Genomic DNA, 20,085 nt, shown 5'->3' on the forward strand with positions numbered 1-20,085 from the left:
TGTGTGTGTTTGCTGGTCTACACATAGTGCCATGCTGCTTGGGAGCAGAACTGTTGCATGAAGTCCTGTAGGTTTGCCTTGCTACTCAAAGGGTGGTCCAGGGGCAGCAACATCACCTGGGAGCTTGACAGAAATGCCAAATCTCTGGCCTCACCCAGACTTCCTGAAAGTCAGAGTATGCAGTATAATAAAACCCCCCTGTGGGTTCACGCACACTAACTTAAAACACAAGGAGAAGTCTCGTCTCGATATTCACTGAGAATCCACCATGTGTAAGGCAGTGAGATAATAAATGTTGGTTTAGGATTACACATTCCTGCCCAGGAAGTTGGGGTCCAACATTCAGATCATCTAGCAAATTAGTGACAATGTTTTATGTCTGTGATCGATCCACCAACATAATTAATTAGCAGTTCCGATATTAACTCTAGGTACATTTTAGCCACCCTAGAAGGAAACCTGGTCCTCACTACAGGTACTGAAAATGTGAAGGCTTGTCTCTCAGCCTGTCCCGACTGTGTTAATATAGGCAGGAATAGTAGTAATCTTACAGTCCTACTACCAGTAAAGGTAAGTTCTGGTTAGGCACAATGTGATGCTTACTGAGGACATTTTAAATAATTTAAGCTAAAATAGCTCTAGGATGGACATGAAGGCAAGAGATAGAAACATGACATGTAATTATAAATATTCTCTTTTTTGAAAAATCAGGGATGTTCTGCCATTTACTTTGAAGTTGCCTTACGCCATTTCAACAGCCAAGACTGAGGCTCAGCTTGAAGAACTAGCCCAGCTGGGACTAAGTAAGTGGGGGCCCCTGCCCTGGTCTCTCTTAAACTGAATCTCTGGAGCAGAGTCAGTGTTGGGCTGATACAATGTAACGTCAAAAAATAATCCCCATCTCGAGCGTAAAACTTTGGGTCTATGAGGACCCTGAATCACATCTTTTGAGAATCTTTTTCTAAGTCGGACATTAAACCAGTTCTGAGTTTTCCTGGGTAACCTCCACATCCCCTCAGTGTCTTTGAGTTTGAACTACCCAGAATGTCCAAGTCCAAATGTAATGCAACCTTCTACAACGTGTAATTCCTGTCCCTTCTGTGTCAACTTGCTGGGGAAAGGCAGTACTTGACAGAAAGGGAAACCCAGCACAGGGCTTCTCGCGTGCACAGGTTTTATTCAAGAGGAACACACGGCCACTGACGGCACTTCTGTGCTTTCAGGAATCTGGCAGCGCAGGCATCTACAGTAACATCTGGCTCACTTCCTCTCTTGTTTGTTTAGTTCTGATTCTGATGTTCTGGGCCACGTCCCTTACATTGCCACGCATCCTCGCTCCAGCCAGCCAGCTGGATACTTTCTTTCCCTCTTCCCTCTTTGCCAGTGCCCATAAACCCAACACCATGCTGCTGGACAGTGGTTGACAATGGGATCAGGACATACAGTTCTCCCATTTCACTTTTGTCCCGCAGGGAATTCGTATGTGTTTAACTTAAAAAATCTTTTCGCCCACCTAGATGAGAAGAGGAATTCTCTTAAGATTTCAGGGCTTCAGTCTTCAGACAAGTAGTTGAACTTCTATTCAACTAGTATTTGAATAGAAGTTTGGAATTCTGAAGCGCAAATGCCAGGATTCCTAAGCCCTAAGAAACTATGATACTTAACCAGCAAATAAAAATGTGCATGTTCCCCCTTTGGCATATTTTTCTTTTGATCAAAACTTGCTTTGAAGCAGGTTTCATTGCCAAGAGAGCCCGCATAATTCATAGAGAAGCCTGGATATAATCAGCTAGACTGTAGGCCACTTGAAGACATGCACCAGATCTCAGTTTTCTCTGATGACCTCTGGTCCAGGGGTCAGTGTGCAGTGTTATGCTTTGTGCCAGGGTTGAAGGACTGTGATGTCATGGATAAGGGCAAAGATAAGGGCAAAAGTAGCTTGTTCTAGTGGCCACTAAGCAGAATCAAATGAGATTAACATTAGTTAATATATATTCAACTCATAATTGTCAGTGCACACAGTATCCATTGTGTGAAGAGACAGTACTTTTTAAAATTCTGTACCTCATTTATTTGCCCAATAAATATTTCTGAAGGGTCTGCTATGTGGCAGGCACTACGCCTCACACAAAGAGTTCACAGGTTAATAGTGTCTGTCTCCCTACCCCACCACCCAGGTTTATAGTCTTTATGGGAGGAACATAACACATGTGAGCTAAGTGTCCTAAGCCTTATAAAGTCTTTCGGTGGTGGCAGTAGAAGTCTAAGGAGGACCCGAAGGCAGTGGGAGCAGTTCCACCAAGACCCACACTGGCCAATAGAAATACATGTAAGGTGAGCCAGTGTGTAATTTTAAAATTCCTAGTAACCACATTAAAGAAAATTGAAAAGACACAGATGACATTGTTTTATAATCAATTTAATATAGTATATCTGAAATGTTACTTTAATGTGTAATCAATATTAAAGTATCGATGAAATATTTTACATTCTTTTTTCCATACTAACTGAAATCCAGTATGTATTTTACCCTTACAGCATGTCTGTTTAGGCACTAAATTTTTATCAGAAATACATGATCTGTATTTTGATTTCATTAAAAGGTAGATTCACATATCCAAATTCCAGACCTTTACTTAAAAGGTTTCCAGTAACTGAATTGAGCATGTTTTTAAATTTAAATTGAGTGACATTAAATAAAATTTAAAACTGAGTTTTTCCGTTACACTAGCTGGATTTCAAGTGCTCAGTAGCCACAGGTGACTGACTGTTAGCTCTCATGTTGGACAGCACAGAACTAGAGGGAAGGGAAGGAAGGATGAGAGAAAGCAGATGACACAAGCCCCAATATCTGGCATGATTGCAACACAGATGAGGCAGGGCAAGGGTTCCCAGTATCAGCCTCTCCCCATCCTCCCATTACCAGCCATTTTAAGAAACACATTTTAAGCAAACACAGCAAGACAAAGCTATAAAGAGAGAATGACCTATTCCAAATGGAAATTACAACAGACATTTAATTTATCACCACCACTTGCTCCCTTGATTTGCATGGAAAATTGAGACCCATCTGTCAAAGGGAACACTAGCAGTATAGCTGCAATAGTCCATGTGCACTGCTCCAAAGTGCGCCGAATATGTGTGGCCTCGGTGAGGAGGTTATAGGATTTGGGGAGATTGGGAAGCAAACCACAAAGATAAATGATTGAACTTGGACTTAACATTTGCATCAGTTTGCTGTCTTTGTTTTTGCTGATGGGACCCATGAGTGTATTTTTCCTCCTTTGGGGGTTTTAATGCTGAACACATAAAACCCCAAGCAGATTGTGTAACATCCCCCAGGCCCAGCTGCTGATCCTACCCATTAAAGGGGAAGTAATATGCCCTTTGCAGGGCACCCCCCAGGAATAGATTGGGAAGGGTGGTGTTGCTTTGTGAATGGACTTGGTTTTTGTAAAGTCAGGGAGCTCCATGGCCTTTTCCAAGCTTATACTATAACATTTGCAGTTCTTTTTTCCTCACCTGTGAAAAGTCTGGGCTTGCTTTGTAGGTTAGCCAAGGCATTTCTCAAGGGCTTTGAAGGTGAAAGCCCTTAGAGCCTTCCTGTGAGCTTACAGCTGGGCCTGGCAGCATTTCTACCCTTTCCAGTAAGGGAATGCAGTTAAAGCGGGCGGGGGGAGCAACACCAAGTGAAGCGCCTCCCCCTCCAAAGACAAGCGTAGTCATGCAAGTGTGCTTTTTTTTTTTTAATTTGTGAAGGAATGGCCCAAGTGTACTGTATTTACATTCTTGTGTTCACTGATAATGACTTTCAGATTTTTGGAGCTCTCCAGCTGACAACAAACCCCCAAACCCTCCACCTCCCCATAGGCCTCTCTCCTCAGACGGTGTTTGTCCGGCCTCCCGTCAGCTCTGCCTTATAAATGGAGTGCATTCTATAAAAACCAGGACGCCTTCAGAGCTGGAGTGCAGCCAGACCAACGGAGCTCTGTGTTTTATTAATCCTCTTTTCTTGAAAGTGCACAGCCAGGACCTCAGTGGAGGCCTGAAGCAGCCCTGCACAAGGACTCCCAACGCGAATGGCACCGAGAGGCCTCGGTCCCCCCCACCCAGGCCCCCACCACCCGCTATTATTAGTCTGCACACAAGCCCTCAGCTGTCCAGGACTGAAACCCCGGCGAGCATGCCAGAAACAGTCAACCATAACAAACATGGGAACGTAGCTCTGCCTGGAACGAAACCAACCCCCATTCCTCCACCCCGGCTGAAGAAGCAGGCTTCTTTTCTTGAGGCAGAAGGCGGCGCAAAGACCTTGACCAGCAGCCGGCCTTGCCACGGCCAGGAGCAGGAGCTGGAGCTGGGCACAGCTGGCAGCCCAGGTGGTGCCCCGCCTGCAGAAGCCCCAGGGGATTGCACAAGGGCCCAGCCTGCCAGCTCTGAATCACGGCCCCCGTGGCATGGAGGCAGACAGAGGCTCAGCGACATGAGCATTTCCACTTCCTCCTCCGACTCGCTGGAGTTCGACCGCAGCATGCCCCTGTTTGTCTACGAGGCCGACACCAACAGCAGTCTGGAGGACTACGAAGGGGAGAGTGACCAGGAGACCATGGCCCCCCCCATCAAGTCCAAAAAGAAGAGGAACAGCTCCTTCGTGCTACCCAAGCTGGTCAAGTCCCAGCTCCGAAAGATGAGCGGGGTATTTAGCTCCTTCATGACCCCGGAGAAGCGCATGGTCCGCAGGATTGCCGAACTATCCAGGGACAAGTGCACCTATTTTGGCTGCCTGGTGCAGGACTACGTGAGCTTTCTGCAGGAGAACAAGGAATGCCATGTGTCCAGTACAGACATGCTCCAGACCATCCGGCAGTTCATGACCCAGGTGAAGAACTACTTGTCTCAGAGCTCGGAACTAGACCCTCCCATCGAGTCGCTGATCCCTGAAGACCAAATAGGTGAGTACCCACTTTGCCTTTTTTTAAAATATAAAACATATGATAACCGCATAGAACAGTGCATTCCGTGTTAGTTATCTTGGATGAAATTTTCTCTAGAGTTCAAAACAGCAGAACATTCCACCTACCAGATTTGAATGGAAACATAGCTTCTTAAAGTAGACCTAATGTTATACCTGACATGGCTGCTTCATGCCAGGCTGGGAAATGTTTTGGGGAGCAACTGATGGAACCGAAGAAAGGTTCTGTTCGGGAATCAAGTTTGCTTTCTGAGGGTCCAGTTGCCTGCCTGATTTTATGCCGTGTATGTGACACGACTGTTGAGTGTTTTCTGAAAGTGGCTCTCTGTAGGTTGTGCATGCACAGAAAGGTATTTTTGCAGTCTTCCAAGAGGCAGTGGGTGTTTTGTTCTGCTTTGTTTCGGAAGGACTTTTTATTGAGGTATAGTATACAATCAGAAGAGTGCAGAGATGATGGTGGTGCCGCTGGATGAGATTCCACACTGAACACACCTGTGGGACAAGTGTCAGCTCAGTAAGCAGAATGTGACCAGCATCTAGAAGGCCCCCCGGACCCCTGCCCTGTCACCCTTCTCCCAAAAGAGTAACTGCCCTGCTGGCTTCTAATTAATCCTATAGAATTCAGTAATAAGTACTGTTTTGGAATAAGAAAAAAAAAAAAAGTGGTGGGAAAGTTTATTTTCCGTATCTTTTAAAATAAGTAACATAGTTTAGAGGTCACATGAAAGGTGTTCTCTCTGAAGTCAAGGGAAATACTTTCTTTATAACCTCATTGAAGGGCTGAATTAGTGATTACTTTAGCCAAGGAAAATTTGAATTTGGCAAGCAGTCTTTTTTTTCCAGGGCAAGAGTATTGAAGGGATTTTTTTTTTTTCTTTACTTTCAGAAGGTTGACTCTAAAGGCTAATTTCAGAGACCCCATTCATTGGGCAACAATAGACAAAAGAGCTACCAAACATTTCCAGGCAGTTTATAAAGCTAAACACAAATTTCTTCTTTCTGATTGAGTCTTTTTGTGGAAAGTAGTAAACAGTGAGTGGTAGAGAGTTCTCTCTTCTCTCTCTCTCTCTCTCTCTCTCTCTCTCCACACACACACACACACACATACACACACACACACACCCCTCCCTCTCCCTCTCTCTCTTTCTCTAAGTGAGTTTCAACAGCTCTCTGATTTTCTCACAACAGAATCAAAGCCTTGTTTGTTTTTCTGTGATTTGAGCCTGGGTCCGTGAGGCGTGGTTAGAGCTGGGCTGTTGCTGAAGAGAGAAGCCAAAAGGAATGTGCTCTTGCGATGTGCCTTAGGACTGAAAAAGGCTTCAAGGAGAATCAAAACAGCCACAAAGGCCACCTCTTTTCCCCCATCCCACCAGAGCCCACTTCTCAGGGGAGACCAGCTCAGACATATTAACAGGGGTCCGGAACCTGCCCAAGAAGCTTCCTCTGAATGGGCCCAGGGGGAGAGCGAAGCAGGCACTGATGTCATCTCTGAGCTATGTGCCGGGCATCACCGACCAGCCCACAGACACAAGGCTCCCAAGGGGACAAGGGCCTTTGCTTCCTTCCTTGCTGAAGTCGTAAGCACCAACCAAAGCGCCGGTCCTGGGAAGGGTCTTCTGCCAGCTCCTTTTGAAGTGAAGTTCAGATATGGCACTTGCTCTTGGAGCACAAGGCCTCTTTTCCCCCAAAACAAATATACACTTTGCTGCTCCAGAAGGATGCAGCTTTTAATTTAAAATCTAAGATTATAACAAAAAACGAAGCTTACAGCTGTGAAGCCCCTAGTTTGAGCCAGCCAGCCTGCCTAAATGATTTCAGTGAGTCCTGGTCTCAATCCTATGAGGCTGGCATGGACATCAACCTTGTGGAGGGAAAACGTGCAGGGCTTTACCAAGTGGAGCCATTTATCTCAAGACCACACCAGCTAGTAACCAGCAGGTACAGCATTTGAACTTCTTTCTGTGAGAATCAAAGCCCATGTTTTTTGAATCTTACCCCCCTGCTGCTATGCTCATATTTTCTTGTCAGAAATTAAGAGGAATAGAAAAAATTTGTTTAATTATATCATAACCTAAAACTAATACAATATTATATGATAATTACATCGCATTTAAAAGTTAATTTAAGAAAAATTTTAAATTAAAAAAGAAATTAAGGGGAATTGGAGTAGTAGGCTCACCCTTTGTTGAGGCAGCTCAGACTAAAGCTCTCTGTGGAGGTGTGGGTGTGACCAATGTAGGTGTTACCATGATTTCTTATTGGTTTGTTTGTTTTGGTTTTTGAAACTTTTGCATTAAAGCAGGCACTTCATAGCTGTTACTTCCCCAGTGAAACCATCATTCTGTTTTGAAAGTGAAATGAATGTGCTGGGCTTTTGAAATTGAAAGGAAGGTGGAAACCAGAGCAGAGGTTAACCTGAGAAACTCATCACAAGCCCAGTTGGAGGGAAAGAGGTGACCTTGATTATTAGAAAGCCAGTTCTCTTACATGTGCAAGTTACTAGATTAGGACTGATAAGAAAATGGACTGAGTCTAGTTGTCTATTTTTACATATTTCTAAATGAAAGACTCACTAATTTACTACGGTCTTATTAATACGGTGACTCCTGCAAGCCTTGTAACCAAGTCAAGGTTGGTACATTTATGTAGGTATTGTTCATGATTTGCAAATTTAGGAATGGAGGTCAAGATGTAAAAGGGACTTGTAGAGGGTTATGCCGCTTGTAAGCAGGAGAGCCTGGATTCAAACTAGGTCTTCTCTCTGTGTTGTTTGCTCGTTCCCACCATGTCTCACTTCCTGGGAGGATGTAATTCAACTTTGAATGAATTCATGTTGAATGCCATCCCCAGAATCTCAAGCCTCAAATTTGTTCCGAGCAGGTGTCTACTAATGCTAGTAAGGCTTTTCAAGAATGCCAGTTGGGGTTCTCTACTTTAAAAAAACTCTAGTCCTGTCCTCCTTTCCCACAACTTCTAAAGGAGATATAGCTCTGAAGTAGGAGGTGGGAATTTAAATGTAAAGCCTAGATTTACAGAATCTTCATCCTGAAATTAAGGAAGTTGAAGGAGGCATTTTACTGGTTTAAACCATGTAGAATTAGAGCCGTCATTCATATGTGAAAAGTGACCATGTGTGTATGCATTCAGCATATGGAGATAGTGCTAATCTGTCCTCTTCAGAGAGCTGTTCTTCAATCGCATAGAGAAGAGCCAATGAAAAAAATAGCCCTCACCCACTGCTACTTTACCCATATGGTCCTACTACAACCCTTTAGGCCAGCACTTTCTAGGTGAGTATAAAATGATAGTCAATCTCAAAAATGAAAAAACTGCTACTCTAAATGGTTGTGTCCTATCATAGAGAATTTTCAGTCTGTTTAGACTACTCTTTAAAGCGCTTCCACCCAAAAGCCCTGCCATTTAGAGGTTCTTAAATTAATATTAGTTACTGACATCAACTTCACTCTCCTGGTTGGAGAACAAAGCCAGTGAAGATAAAGACGTGGCGAGTTCCCATGTGAGCCAGCTCTCTGCTCATTCCAGGGCTACACATTATGTTTCCCTTCTGGACAGTTATCCCCCCTCCAAAGTGGAACATGGAAGAATACACAGATGCTTTAACAAACAGTGTACAGTTTTGAGTCCTACTCAGAAGCGCTGGGATCAGTAACTTCATCAACAGAGGAATGTATTCTCATTACTGGTGTGTCCTGCCCCATAAAGTATAGACAGGGTGTGATATAACTCATTCCAATATGTGTTTCGTATTGGTGAGTTTTCATATCATACCACTCTTGCTTCAGTCTTTTTCAACCAATAGGATAAATTAGCCCAAAATTTCTGGTAGTAAAATCTCCATTTTGCAGAACTAGTTGCATTTTTGTGGTTAGTGTGTTTTGATTTTATTCAAGCAAAAATAATGTTTACTTCTAATTTGATGTTAATCTTGGGAAATACCTCTTTTTTCAAGTCTCGTTTCAAGAAAAACAAAATATGTGTAACTCCGAAAATGTTAGTAATCCAAAATTTTCAATTTCATTCAAACTTCCCACCACAGACTATCAACAATGACCTAAAAAACCCAACTATTTGTATTCATGAAAATCAATAGTGAAAGACAATACTGTTTTGCCTTCTTTCATAACTGTATACGAAAATATGTACTTTCTCTGAAGAGCACTTTGATTGAAAAAAAAAAAGTGTCCTTAAAATCAATTCCCACATATTTCAAAGAGAACGTCAATTTACATGTACATGTGTTGTTGTTTTTTTAATAGAGAAATATTGAAATGTAGTTAGATTCCAAAGCATAGCATGAATAAGAAAGGAAGTTTTAAGTGATTCCCTAGGAGTGAAACAATTATAACTACTTTGCTTCAAAATACTTTTTTAAAAATGGGTATATAAGTCTGACTCAAGCTTCAGTATCTAGTGTGACTTGTTTTTAATTTTTAATTCACAGTTTGGTTTAAGCCCTCGAGTTATTATCTGCCCTTTTTTAGATAGTCGTTCTGAGAGATGTGACCAGAGAGGCATATTGGTGCAAAGTGGAGATTAAAACCTTGAATCTGGTTTCTTCGTACAGTTAATAAGGGTAGAGAGAAAAGAGAAGAATTGACTTCTTGCAGCATATATAAAGAATGCCTATATTACTTTTGAAAATTAGTTTAAGTAGATAGAAAACCACAGTGAGAAGTACTTCTCTTTTCCCCTGGGGCATCATTCATAATATAATTTTTACTTTAGGGTATCAAAATGGGTTAATTATGTTATATCGACTAAAAGAAGGTTCACAACTCTGGAGTTTAGACTCTCTGCCCAGGAGTCCCTGACTCCATGATACTCTATACAAGGAAACTATTAGCCCAGTAGTTCAGAGAGCCCTTTCTAACAAGGAGGGGTTTGAGGGTGGCATCACAAAATAATGCACATGAAGATATCTGTACTAGATATTTTCTGACTGTAGAATCTTCCATCTCAAGACAGAGATAAGTACCTTTTGGGCAGGAAACATCACCAGTTAAAAGAGGAATCCATATAGGAATTGAGAGCATGAGGCAAGGGACACTTGAAATGCTATGTTGATTGACATGGAAGCATGAGAATCTTTAAGACTTTGACATGTTTCCCAGAACTCTACTGCTGCCAAAAGGGTGCCTCTGATTGGCTGTCATGGTGAGGCAAGCACTGAGTGGAGGAGCCCTCACTGTCCAGGGATCCCACCCAGAGCTTTGCCTCACTCACTCAGCCTCTCAACGGGGACCAAGCCATACAGGCACAGCCCCCACTCTCTCCCCTCAGATACAATGTCCATCGTGGAGGTTCTCACTTATTGTCCAGACTCAGGGACTTCTTTTAGAAGCCAGAATTCACAGCCCCCTTCCTGTCTAGTCAAAGAGTATATATTACTTGCATACTGTGTTTTTAATAGAACCAAGAGAAAGCCCCCATAATCCCTCACCCATGTGTGTTTTTTGATGGTTTACCAAGCATTTTTATGCATAGAATCCCCTTAAATCTCCTTAATGCCTTGGGAGATCCCATTTATTATACTCAGTTTTATAGATGAGGAAATAAATGCTTAGCGAGGTCAAGCCAGGATGCAAGTTAAGACTGAAACTGACTCATGTGGCAGGCTTTTCCTACATCTCATGTGGCAGCTACACTGCCTTTCTAGTCCATTTTATGAGGAAGGAGGACAACTGCAGAGGTGTAGTCACCCTATAGCAAAGGGTGCCTGCGATGCACATGACTTACCATTGATGTTACCCTGGATCACCAACGCAAGGTCAAGTTTGCCAGGTTTCCTCTCTGTAAAATTAAATGCCACCCTCCCTTCATACTCTATTCTTCAGAAGCAAATAGGTAAGCCCTGCCAGCACTCAAGGGTTGAGGGTAAAACTAAGCTCCACCTCCCAGAGGCCAGGGGATCAACATAAATTATTTGGAATTCTTCTGTAAGGATAATTGGTCTCTCCTCCCCTCCTTCATTTTTTCTGGGCTTTTACTAGAAGGCACTGAAATCAGTCTGACGGATTCCATACATAATATATTATAGGAATATAGCCTTTACTCTTGCATAACACTGTTCCTTGAAGCACACCAAAATAAATAATAATATAAGTAAATCACCACTTCAGTGCTTGTCACCTTCATTTTGGCGCCACCTCTGCGGGGCTGGTGGGATCTTCCTTTAATGGTAAAGCATTCTTTATTTATGTTTTATGGGCCAAAGTAAACAATGCTGATAATACTTAAAGCAAAGCTTGGTACAGGGCATTTCTGCAGGGTGACAGAGGACTCTGTGGGGATGGGGCTGGCTGCCTCACACCTGGGTGATGACTTTATCACCAGAGTCACACTTCCTATATTCTTAGGGTTAAGGAGAAGAAATGTAGTTTTCACATAGCCTCCTAAAGGAAGGGTTTGTAATTCAATTCAACAGTCACTTTTGGAGCCCATGCTGCATGTGGCCTTTGGACTGGGGAATACAGGTGGCTTACATCACGACCCCCAGATCTAGTGTTCTGAGGGCTTCCCCTCAAGGAGCGAGCTCTGATTCTCCAGAAGTGTTTGCTATGGCAACGACAACTAAGAATGTTGAATTCTCAGGGAGCGGGGAGAAGCATGTGGAAAGGACCTAAAAGCAAGGCCTCCTGGGACTCCACATCAGGAAAGGCAAGGAGCCCACCAGACACAGGGAACAGCCTATGGAAAGGCATAGGCCTGTTGGTTTCAGCGAGAACTTGGGCCATCTGTGGGGGATGCGCTGAGAAGAAGGAATGGAGGGCAAGGCAAGGGTGCATCCTCAGGAGATGTCTCAGTTTTTAAGATAGTGCAGAGCATTTTAGAAAGATCATCCCAGTGGAACTCTTTAACAATCTCTTTAGGTCAGATACCAAACAATGAAATTGGATGCTGGCCATAAACACCTGTGGACCAGTGTGACAAGCCAGGATGCCAGGGACCAGGAGTGGACAGACTCTATAGAGCAGGGACAGCAGCATGACCTGGACCCTCCCCAGTTAGTAGAACAAAAACAGTTAGTAATGAATCAAACCTACCCTTCATCCCACACACTCTCATCTGGAATTGGGTCTCTCTCAATTCCCATCGCTCTGAAAGATACATAGCTGCCGAGGACATTCAGCTCATCTGTGGTTCTGAGCTGTTAGATGGGGACAGAATGAAGCTGTGACAAAACTCTGGGAGTTTCAGGGCAGGAAAACCAAGAGGGTCATACTTCAAATCGTCTGTCTTCGTTCCTATGCATGGGAGGGGTTGAGGAAGAGTAAGAAGACATGAGAGAAAGATGTACTAGGTGGCTTTACAATTACTTTATCAAAGGACTTTCAGTTCCCATTTCAAACCAAGCAAACCACAGTTAGCACAGGAAAAAAAAAAAGCACCCGAATCATTAAACCTGGTGGCCCTTTTTATAGGCATATACTGCACATTCAAAAGGGACAGAGGGAACCAATGGTTTTGCCTGCAGACTAGGTGTCAGGTACATCTGAGGTACTCATTGTGCAAGCTCTCCTCACCCCTCTCAAAAATCCCATCAGGAACCTCTGAGTGGTCCCATTTTACACATAAGGATTCTGAGGCCTGGAAAGGTCATCTTCTTCCCTCAAGGTCACAAAGTAGAAAACTGCTCATTTGGATTTCACATCTGACCCGAGGGCCACTGGGACACCAGGTGGGCTGCTTTATGAGTAGTTTGAACAGAGGAAAGCAGAGCGCTGTTGTGGCTGCCTAGGTGTCACATCTCAGCTTTGTCGAGATGGGATGGATCAGTTTCTCAGCTAAAAGGCAGAGTGTGTGGTGGTTCAGAGTAAGTGCTCAAGCTGGACTGCTGGGTTGGAAGCCCCGGCTTCGCTGCCAATGAGCCGTGTGTGCTCGGTCATGTCTTCATGTCTGTGTGCCTCAGTTTCTTCCCATATATCATGATGTGCTAGACACCATTGAGCACACACCGCCGGCACTCACTTGCCTGTTTCATTTCCAACTGCCAGTGCCTGCAATATTTTACCTGACACTTTCTTAGGCCACCAGAGATGGAAATGTCCTCCCCTTGTCCAGGGAGGATGAAAATGCTCTCCCCAGTGTTCGGGAGCAGCACGCAGGCAGGGACCAAGGGGAGCAGCTGTGTAGATGCCCAGCTGCCTCTTCTCTGGTGGGACAGCTCTGAGGCATGCTCTACACCGTGCCTGAGACTTCCCAACAAGGTTGAGCCCCAGCTGCCCCCAGTGATAACTGGCATCACAAAGCATGTAGCGTACGCTGCCTTCCCTCCTGTCTCACTTCCCCAGTCTGCTTCCAGTGCTTCCTGGGCTCACCTCCCACATGAACTGCCCATGCTCAAGTCCTTGTCTCAGGGTTGGCTTCTGGGAGAACCTAAATTAAGACAAATAGAGATTATGTACTGATCTCAGGCAAAGGGTTATAAAGTATGTAATAGTGCTTAGAACACACTGAGTATCAATCACTCAGTGTCAGTCACTCATTGTGCCCTTCTTGTACAGAGGGAGGCCCATCATGCCATCTCCTGACTTGTTTCCAGCAGGAACAACCACGCTTGCACCGCATCCCCACCACCACAGAAAGTCATCTCATTTCTAAGCTTCGCGTCCATGTGCAAAGTGGGTATATGGCACTAGTTCCTACTTCAGAAGGCTGGAGTGAAGGTTAGCGTATAGCAAGGTCATATACACACAATCCCCTTAGACTAGGAACTATTATTTGAAATAGGTACCACATAAATGTTAGTGATTATAAATATTTAAATTTCACAATTCAAGTTCCATGCAAAAAATGCCCATCTCCTGTCATCAAACATGGGCTTCTTTTTCTACCACTTTACTTTTTTTTAATTATCAAAATGCTAGAACTCTAATTAACCAAGAGACCATATGACTTAACCTCATCTTTCATCTTTTCAAGAAACTTTAGGTTGCAACCTGCACCTTTTGAATATTATGTTGTTGAGATTCTGGGTTCTGTTAGAATCCCCTGGAGAATTATTTCATTTTGTTGTAGCAATCAATCAGGTCCAGACTGCTAGTTCCGAGCAATGATTCCGATGGCAGTTCAGAAGTTCAAGGCAATGACAGTGAGAATAGTGAAATGACTTGGCCAAAGTCACTTAGAAAGATAGAGCCAGGCTGGCTGTCAGGCCTCATTCTCCTTGTGCTCTAAGACAGGTACCTTCTCTAGACTTCACCTGCACCTCTCTGGCTCTCGGTTCCTCTTAGGCAGCATTGGGTAAGCATGATCCAGTCTTGTGATGGTTCTCTGTCTGATCCCTGGCCTTCTCTGGAATCTATGCTGTAGGTCAGAGTGAAGCAACAAGGACAAGGCTTCTATCTTTTATTCCTAATAGGGAAATGACCCCTCATAGCATGGGAGAGAAACACATTTTTTTAAAGCTGAATATGGCAAAGTACTATCAAACTCCAGTCATAGAAGCAAGCTCTACTGGTGTTAGCAAAAATCCTGCCATTAATATAGCACGCTTCCGATGCTCAGAAGTTCATTGGCCAAGACTGGCCTTCACCCTAAGCTTTAATAGTGTGCGAGAGAGAAACACATTTAATGCTTCTTATAGATAACTGCATCAGGTCCCATTAAGGTGAGGAGCATCCAAGCAACTGCTGTGCTCTTTGCCATTCCCCTTTATGGATGAGCTTTGAGGACAGTTGATAGGATCTGTATAAATATTTTCAGAAAATTTATTTCCAGTTTTGGTCATTCAGCTAACATTTGACTTCTAAAATTTGCAGTATTGTAGCTCAATAGTATTTTCTTGTTTGTTTGTGGATAAATAAAATGATCATAACCAGGTTATTTGGGTTCAAATCCTGGCTCCCTCTCTTGCTAGCTATGTGGCTTTGATCTCTTTGGGTTTTAGTTTCCTTATCTATGACATGAAAACCCATGGGGTTTGTTTGAGGATGCGAAGAATCAATGCATGTAAAGTGCCTAGAATACTGTTTGGTTTGTTTGTTTGTTTGTTTGTTTGTTTTGATTTAAAGCAACCAGAGATAATAGAAAAAAACATAGTAATTTATAAGAAATGTGACTAATCTGTTCTTTTTTTCTGAAATAGTCCCATTGTGAAAGATTTTTTGTTTTTGTTTCCTTAAATCACTCTTCCTTGTTCCTTCATGAGCAAAACCTGTTTTTCTTACTGGAGAAAACCAGCTAAATACCAGGCCCCTTGGACTTTTTAAAAATATTCCTATGTTTAGTAACAATTTGGGGAGGGAGTTAGGAGTAAAGTCCTGAAAAACAATGCAGAAAGACCAGTTTTTCTTATTTCTACATCCTGGCCTTTAAAAATGTACTTTAAAAAAAATCTTAACATTGGTAAATTTTTTTTCATTCTGGGTTTCAAGAGAGTGGGCACTTGGCAATGGGTCCTAGCTTTCAACCCTCCTGACTGATTTCCACAGCCCCATTCATGCTTAAGGATGGAATTCACAGCTCAAAGGCTGCACAAGGGACCCACTCAGCCCTCTGGAAATGAGCTTTCTGCCTGTCTTCCCCCAGGAGCAACACAGGACCTTCTGGAGATGATTGGTGTTAATGCTCTGGCCCCCATGTGACCAGAGCTCACTCTGAAGTTAAAAGTTGCCCTTGGGGTTCAAGTCTCCAGTTGTTTTCTGTTTGATTTATACATGGTTATTGAGGTTTAACTTATATCCATAGAGCATCTAAAATGCTCAGCTCAACAAATTTTCACATGAGTGCACACAAATGTAGCTACCACCCAGATTCAGATATAGAACATCTCTTCTCCCTGGAAGTGTCCCCATAGCCTCATTTATTCCTAACTGCCATACTGACTTCTGTCGTCATAGATTTATTTGCCTGCTTTTGACTGTTATATATATGTAATGCTAACGCAGATCCTCTTTTATGTCTGGCTTCTTCCACACAGCAATATATCTGTGAGATTCATCCAGTTGCATCTGGAGCAGCAGCGTGCTCTTTTTCATGGAATGAATCTTCCATTGTCTGAATTCCTTTCTGAATTCCATTGTACTAATATATCTTTGCATCCATTCCATTGGGATGGGCCTTTGGTTTGTTTCCCGTTTGGAGCTATTATGAATAATGGTGCTATCAATATCCTTGTATATTCCTGGTTAATGATTGACATGACTGTGCCCCCCTTAGTGACCTCATTCTAACAGAGTAGTGGTCACTTATAATAATGAATGTAGCTTTTGGAACCTTTAGGTAGAGAGGAATAAACTCGTGAATGTTTATGAAGTTCCTTGAACTTTAGAATTAAGAGATCATTTACTTTGAAAAGCAGTAGGATTGGTTGTTTAAAATAGTTGTGCAGCCTCAAGCAAGCCATTAGAAAGCTCCAAACCTGAGTTTCCTCATCTATAAAATGGCCATAATATCAGTATTATGCAAAAATAATAGAGTTGTGGTAAGAAGTAGACGATAAAATGAGATAAAGCACATAGAACTGAACCCAACTGAGCACTCAATGTTAATTGCTATTATTGATGTTTCATCTTAATGAAAAAAAGGTGAAGTCAAAGATGCCATGAAGTTGCACAAGATTATTAACACGACATAACCAATAACCAATGGAAACCGTGTAATTTGTTTTAATGCCAGATATCAAGTGAAAATGTTCTGTTTTTCTTTATAACCTCTTTTGCTTCAACCTGAATTTCTATAGTTAAATGAAGTTCTGTATTTAAACAGAGAGATCTCCTGGATAGAATATGGAGGTGGAAGAGCAGAGAAAAACTTGGGCTGGGGAAGCTAATGATTGTGGGGTCAGCATTAACTTTTGGCATCAGTTTTAACTTTAGGTTATGGGAAATTGTTTTTGGTGTTTGTGCATCTGGCTTAGATTTCTCTGACCTTCTAATAATAAGTGATAATTTGGATTAAATGTGATCTTATGCAGTGTCAGGAATTCCAAAGGCCAGAGAGATAACTACTTCTGGTCTTAGAAGTAAGTGGATCCATGGGCTTCCAAAAATAGAATCACATTAAAGTGTCAGATATTACATGTTGTTGCTACTCAGGTACCTTTGATGAGAATGTGCAAACATTTGAGATTGAAAAGCTGAAGTTGAAAGAGCAGAGAGCTTATTATTGTCTAAATCATCTTCAGTCTGGATCTCCAGATCTACGGTTATGGTCATTTTACCGTCAGCCAAGAAAGCTACTCCATTGGGCAACTATTCAAAGAAAGAAAGAGAAACAATACCTCTCACACCTAAAGTGTTTCCTAACAGAACAGAAACTTACTTCAAAAAATTTTACTTTTTATTTTGAAATCATTTTAGACTTACAGAAAAGTTGCAAAAATAGTAAAAATAAATTATGTCTGCCTTTCACCCAGATTCTCAGAACATTAGCACTTTGCCACATTGTTTCATCCTCCTCCCTCTCTGTTTACACACACACACACACACACACACACACACACACACACGTGCAACCTCTCTTTTCTGAATCATTTGAGTTAGTTGCAGACATTGTGTCCCTTTAACCCTAACTACTCAATGTGTATTTCCTAAAAACAGAGACATCTGTCACAAAACTACAGTAAAATTAACACTGACTTAGTGTTAACACTATTACCTAATCTACAGACTTTATTGAATCTCATCTAATGTTCCACTAATGCCCTTTATGGCAAATGAAATAAAGAATTTTTTGGTCCAGAATCTAATCTAAAATAACATGTGTATTTAGTTGAATTTATTTCCTCAGAAAATATTTTAAGAGATTTTGAACGCTCGCTATTCGAAAGTCCTTCCTTTAAAATAATATTTGCTTACCTGTCAACTAGATGATCAGTAGAAGGACTAAGTCAAAAGTTGTCTTCTAACTCAGAAGCCCACAAACCCCGGGCCACTGACTGGTACCGGTCTGTGGCCTGTTAGGAACCGGGCCGCACAGCAGGAAGTGAGCGGCGGGTGAGCAAGAGGAGCTTCATCTGTATTTGCAGCCACTCCTCAGCGCTAGCATCACTGCCTCAGCTCCACTTCAGATCCTCTGGCATTAGATTCTCATAGGAACACCGGTCCTTGGTGCCAAAAAGGTTAGGGACCACTGTTCCAAAATATTACCTGTGCTTGTAGGTGTAAAAATAGTTAAAACAAACATATTTAATTGCATTGGTTGTATGCAAGATAAACTAAGAATTTGTTAGGAAAGATTCCCCCTTCCTGGCTTTGCAGAAGAAAATGTTGCAGTGTGAGTGATAGGGCTGGTAAGTTTTATTTGTTGGGTGCGTATGAAGTTATAACTTGTCCGCTCTATACCCAAAGAATAGAATTGTCAATGTCCGTGCTGAGAAAGCAGAAGTGCATTTCTTCTTTCTTCAGACAATGGTCACAGTAGCTATGCTTTCTTTGGCAGACGTGGTATTGGAAAAAGCCATGCACAAGTGCATCCTGAAGCCACTGAAGGGGCACGTGGAGGCCATGCTGAAGGACTTCCACATGGCCGATGGCTCATGGAAACAACTCAAGGAGAACCTGCAGCTCGTGCGGCAGAGGAATCCACAGGAATTAGGGGTCTTCGCCCCCACCCCTGATTTTGTGGATGTGGAGAAAATCAAAGTCAAATTCATGACTATGCAGAAGATGTATTCGCCAGAAAAGAAAGTCATGCTGCTGTTGAGGGTCTGCAAGCTTATTTACACTGTCATGGAGAGCAACTCAGGTAAGGCTGCCCGAAGTCCAGGCTCTCGGCCACTTCCCACCATGGCTGGTGATGTGGCCAGTGACCGGGCCAGTGACATGTCAGGTTTTCTGATTCCCAATTTCTCTTTCATTCAATCTCTGATTTCACCAAGTGGCTCACAAAAATTTAAATGTTACTCTGGCGTCTGGCAAATTAGTCACATGCAAAAAATTAACAGCACCAAAAAAGAAGGAAAAAAAAGCAAAAAAAAAATTTTTCGATGCCAATTTATTAAAGATTTATTTTAAAGTAGTGTATACAGATTCTGTCTCTGGAGTTCGAGTTCAAATCCTAGCTCTGCAAATGAGTTAATTAACTGTGGAGTGCTGGCCACCTTACTCAACCTTCTAAAATACAGTGTCTGAACCTGTTAAAACTATTTAAAAGTACTGTGTCCTATTGCATAACATGTAACTCATGTCTGAACCTGTTGTTGGATATGCTTCTATTCTTCATAAGATGGGTATTAGATGGGACAAACCATGCATAGCCCCAAGTGCAATGGAAATATTAGCAATAATCATTACTATATTTTGGCCAATGAGCGTTTATGTCAACAGTCTACAGCATGTGTCAGAAATGAGGAGCTTCGATAATGCAGTTTCATTACAGCCATCTCCTCGGCTCTTACTTCTTTGCTAGAAGTTGAAGCAGTGTGTAAGTGGAATTCACAAAAGAGTTTCAAAGTTGAGGAGTAAGCCCTCAGATTTCCCCTGTGCTTCTGCTTATAACCATTGAGTGATTGAGCCTTGCATTGTTCCAGGTCTTCAGAGAGCCTGTTGTAATTTGGTGGATGACTACCACCTTTTCCTCTGGTGAAACTGCTTTGTGGAGAAAGAGAGAAAACACGGGCTCTATTAACCACTGCTCGAGTAGTTAGAAATGTGTGTACATTTGCAAATTGTCGAGGAAAGACATTAACGTGTGAGCTCTTGGGCTAGAAATGATAGCATATGAACAACTCTGAAATTTTTCAGCGTATTTCACATACATATGGAAAATATGTTTTTGTAGTTCAGGAAATAATTTATAAAAGATTCCAAAAGTCTACACAGGATTATGTTCTTCTGTAGCACAGTTTCTCTACCTCAGCACTAGTGACATCCTCACCGGATAATTTTTTGTTGCGGAGGCTGTCTGCTTCCTGTAGGAAGTTCACCAGCGTCCCAGATGCCATTTGCACCCCCACCCTCCAGTCCTAACAGCAAAAAATGTCTCTAGACAATGCCAAATTCCCGAGGTATGGGGCAAAATCACCCCCAGCTGAGAATCACTGGTGTAATGAAAAATAGAAATAAAGACTACAATTTTTTTGCCACATATTAATCATGTGTTATCTATTTAACACATGCTAAATTAGCACATTTAAATAAGTTAAGAAC

The 20,085-nt window shown here is 42.4% G+C and overlaps 1 protein-coding gene and 1 non-coding gene across 21 annotated transcripts in view; one reads left to right on the top strand and one right to left on the bottom strand.

Annotated features, from left to right (window-relative positions):
- The window catches only part of LOC105299145 (ras and Rab interactor 2), a 192,655-nt gene extending 173,682 nt beyond the window's left edge, over positions 1 to 18,973 (top strand). For 19 of the 20 annotated variants that reach the window (XM_023537687.1, XM_023537723.1, XM_023537674.1 and 16 more), the window contains 2 exons: positions 3,816 to 4,952; positions 18,377 to 18,973. In XM_023537687.1, coding sequence (XP_023393455.1) covers positions 3,816 to 4,952; positions 18,377 to 18,951 — 1,712 coding nt within the window. In that variant the 3' untranslated portion in view covers positions 18,952 to 18,973. The remainder of the gene's footprint in view (positions 1 to 3,815; positions 4,953 to 18,376) is intronic. The other variant, XM_023537729.1, reaches the window with a different exon arrangement.
- On the bottom strand, positions 14,403 to 14,551 carry LOC111746888. The gene has a single exon (XR_002783299.1). It is a non-coding gene; the product is annotated as a small nucleolar RNA SNORA62/SNORA6 family (small nucleolar RNA).
- Positions 18,974 to 20,085: the final 1,112 nt, after the last annotated feature.

This window comes from Pteropus vampyrus, unplaced genomic scaffold, assembly GCF_000151845.1.
Source record: "Pteropus vampyrus isolate Shadow unplaced genomic scaffold, Pvam_2.0 Scaffold7, whole genome shotgun sequence".
Classification (NCBI taxonomy): domain Eukaryota; kingdom Metazoa; phylum Chordata; class Mammalia; order Chiroptera; family Pteropodidae; genus Pteropus; species Pteropus vampyrus.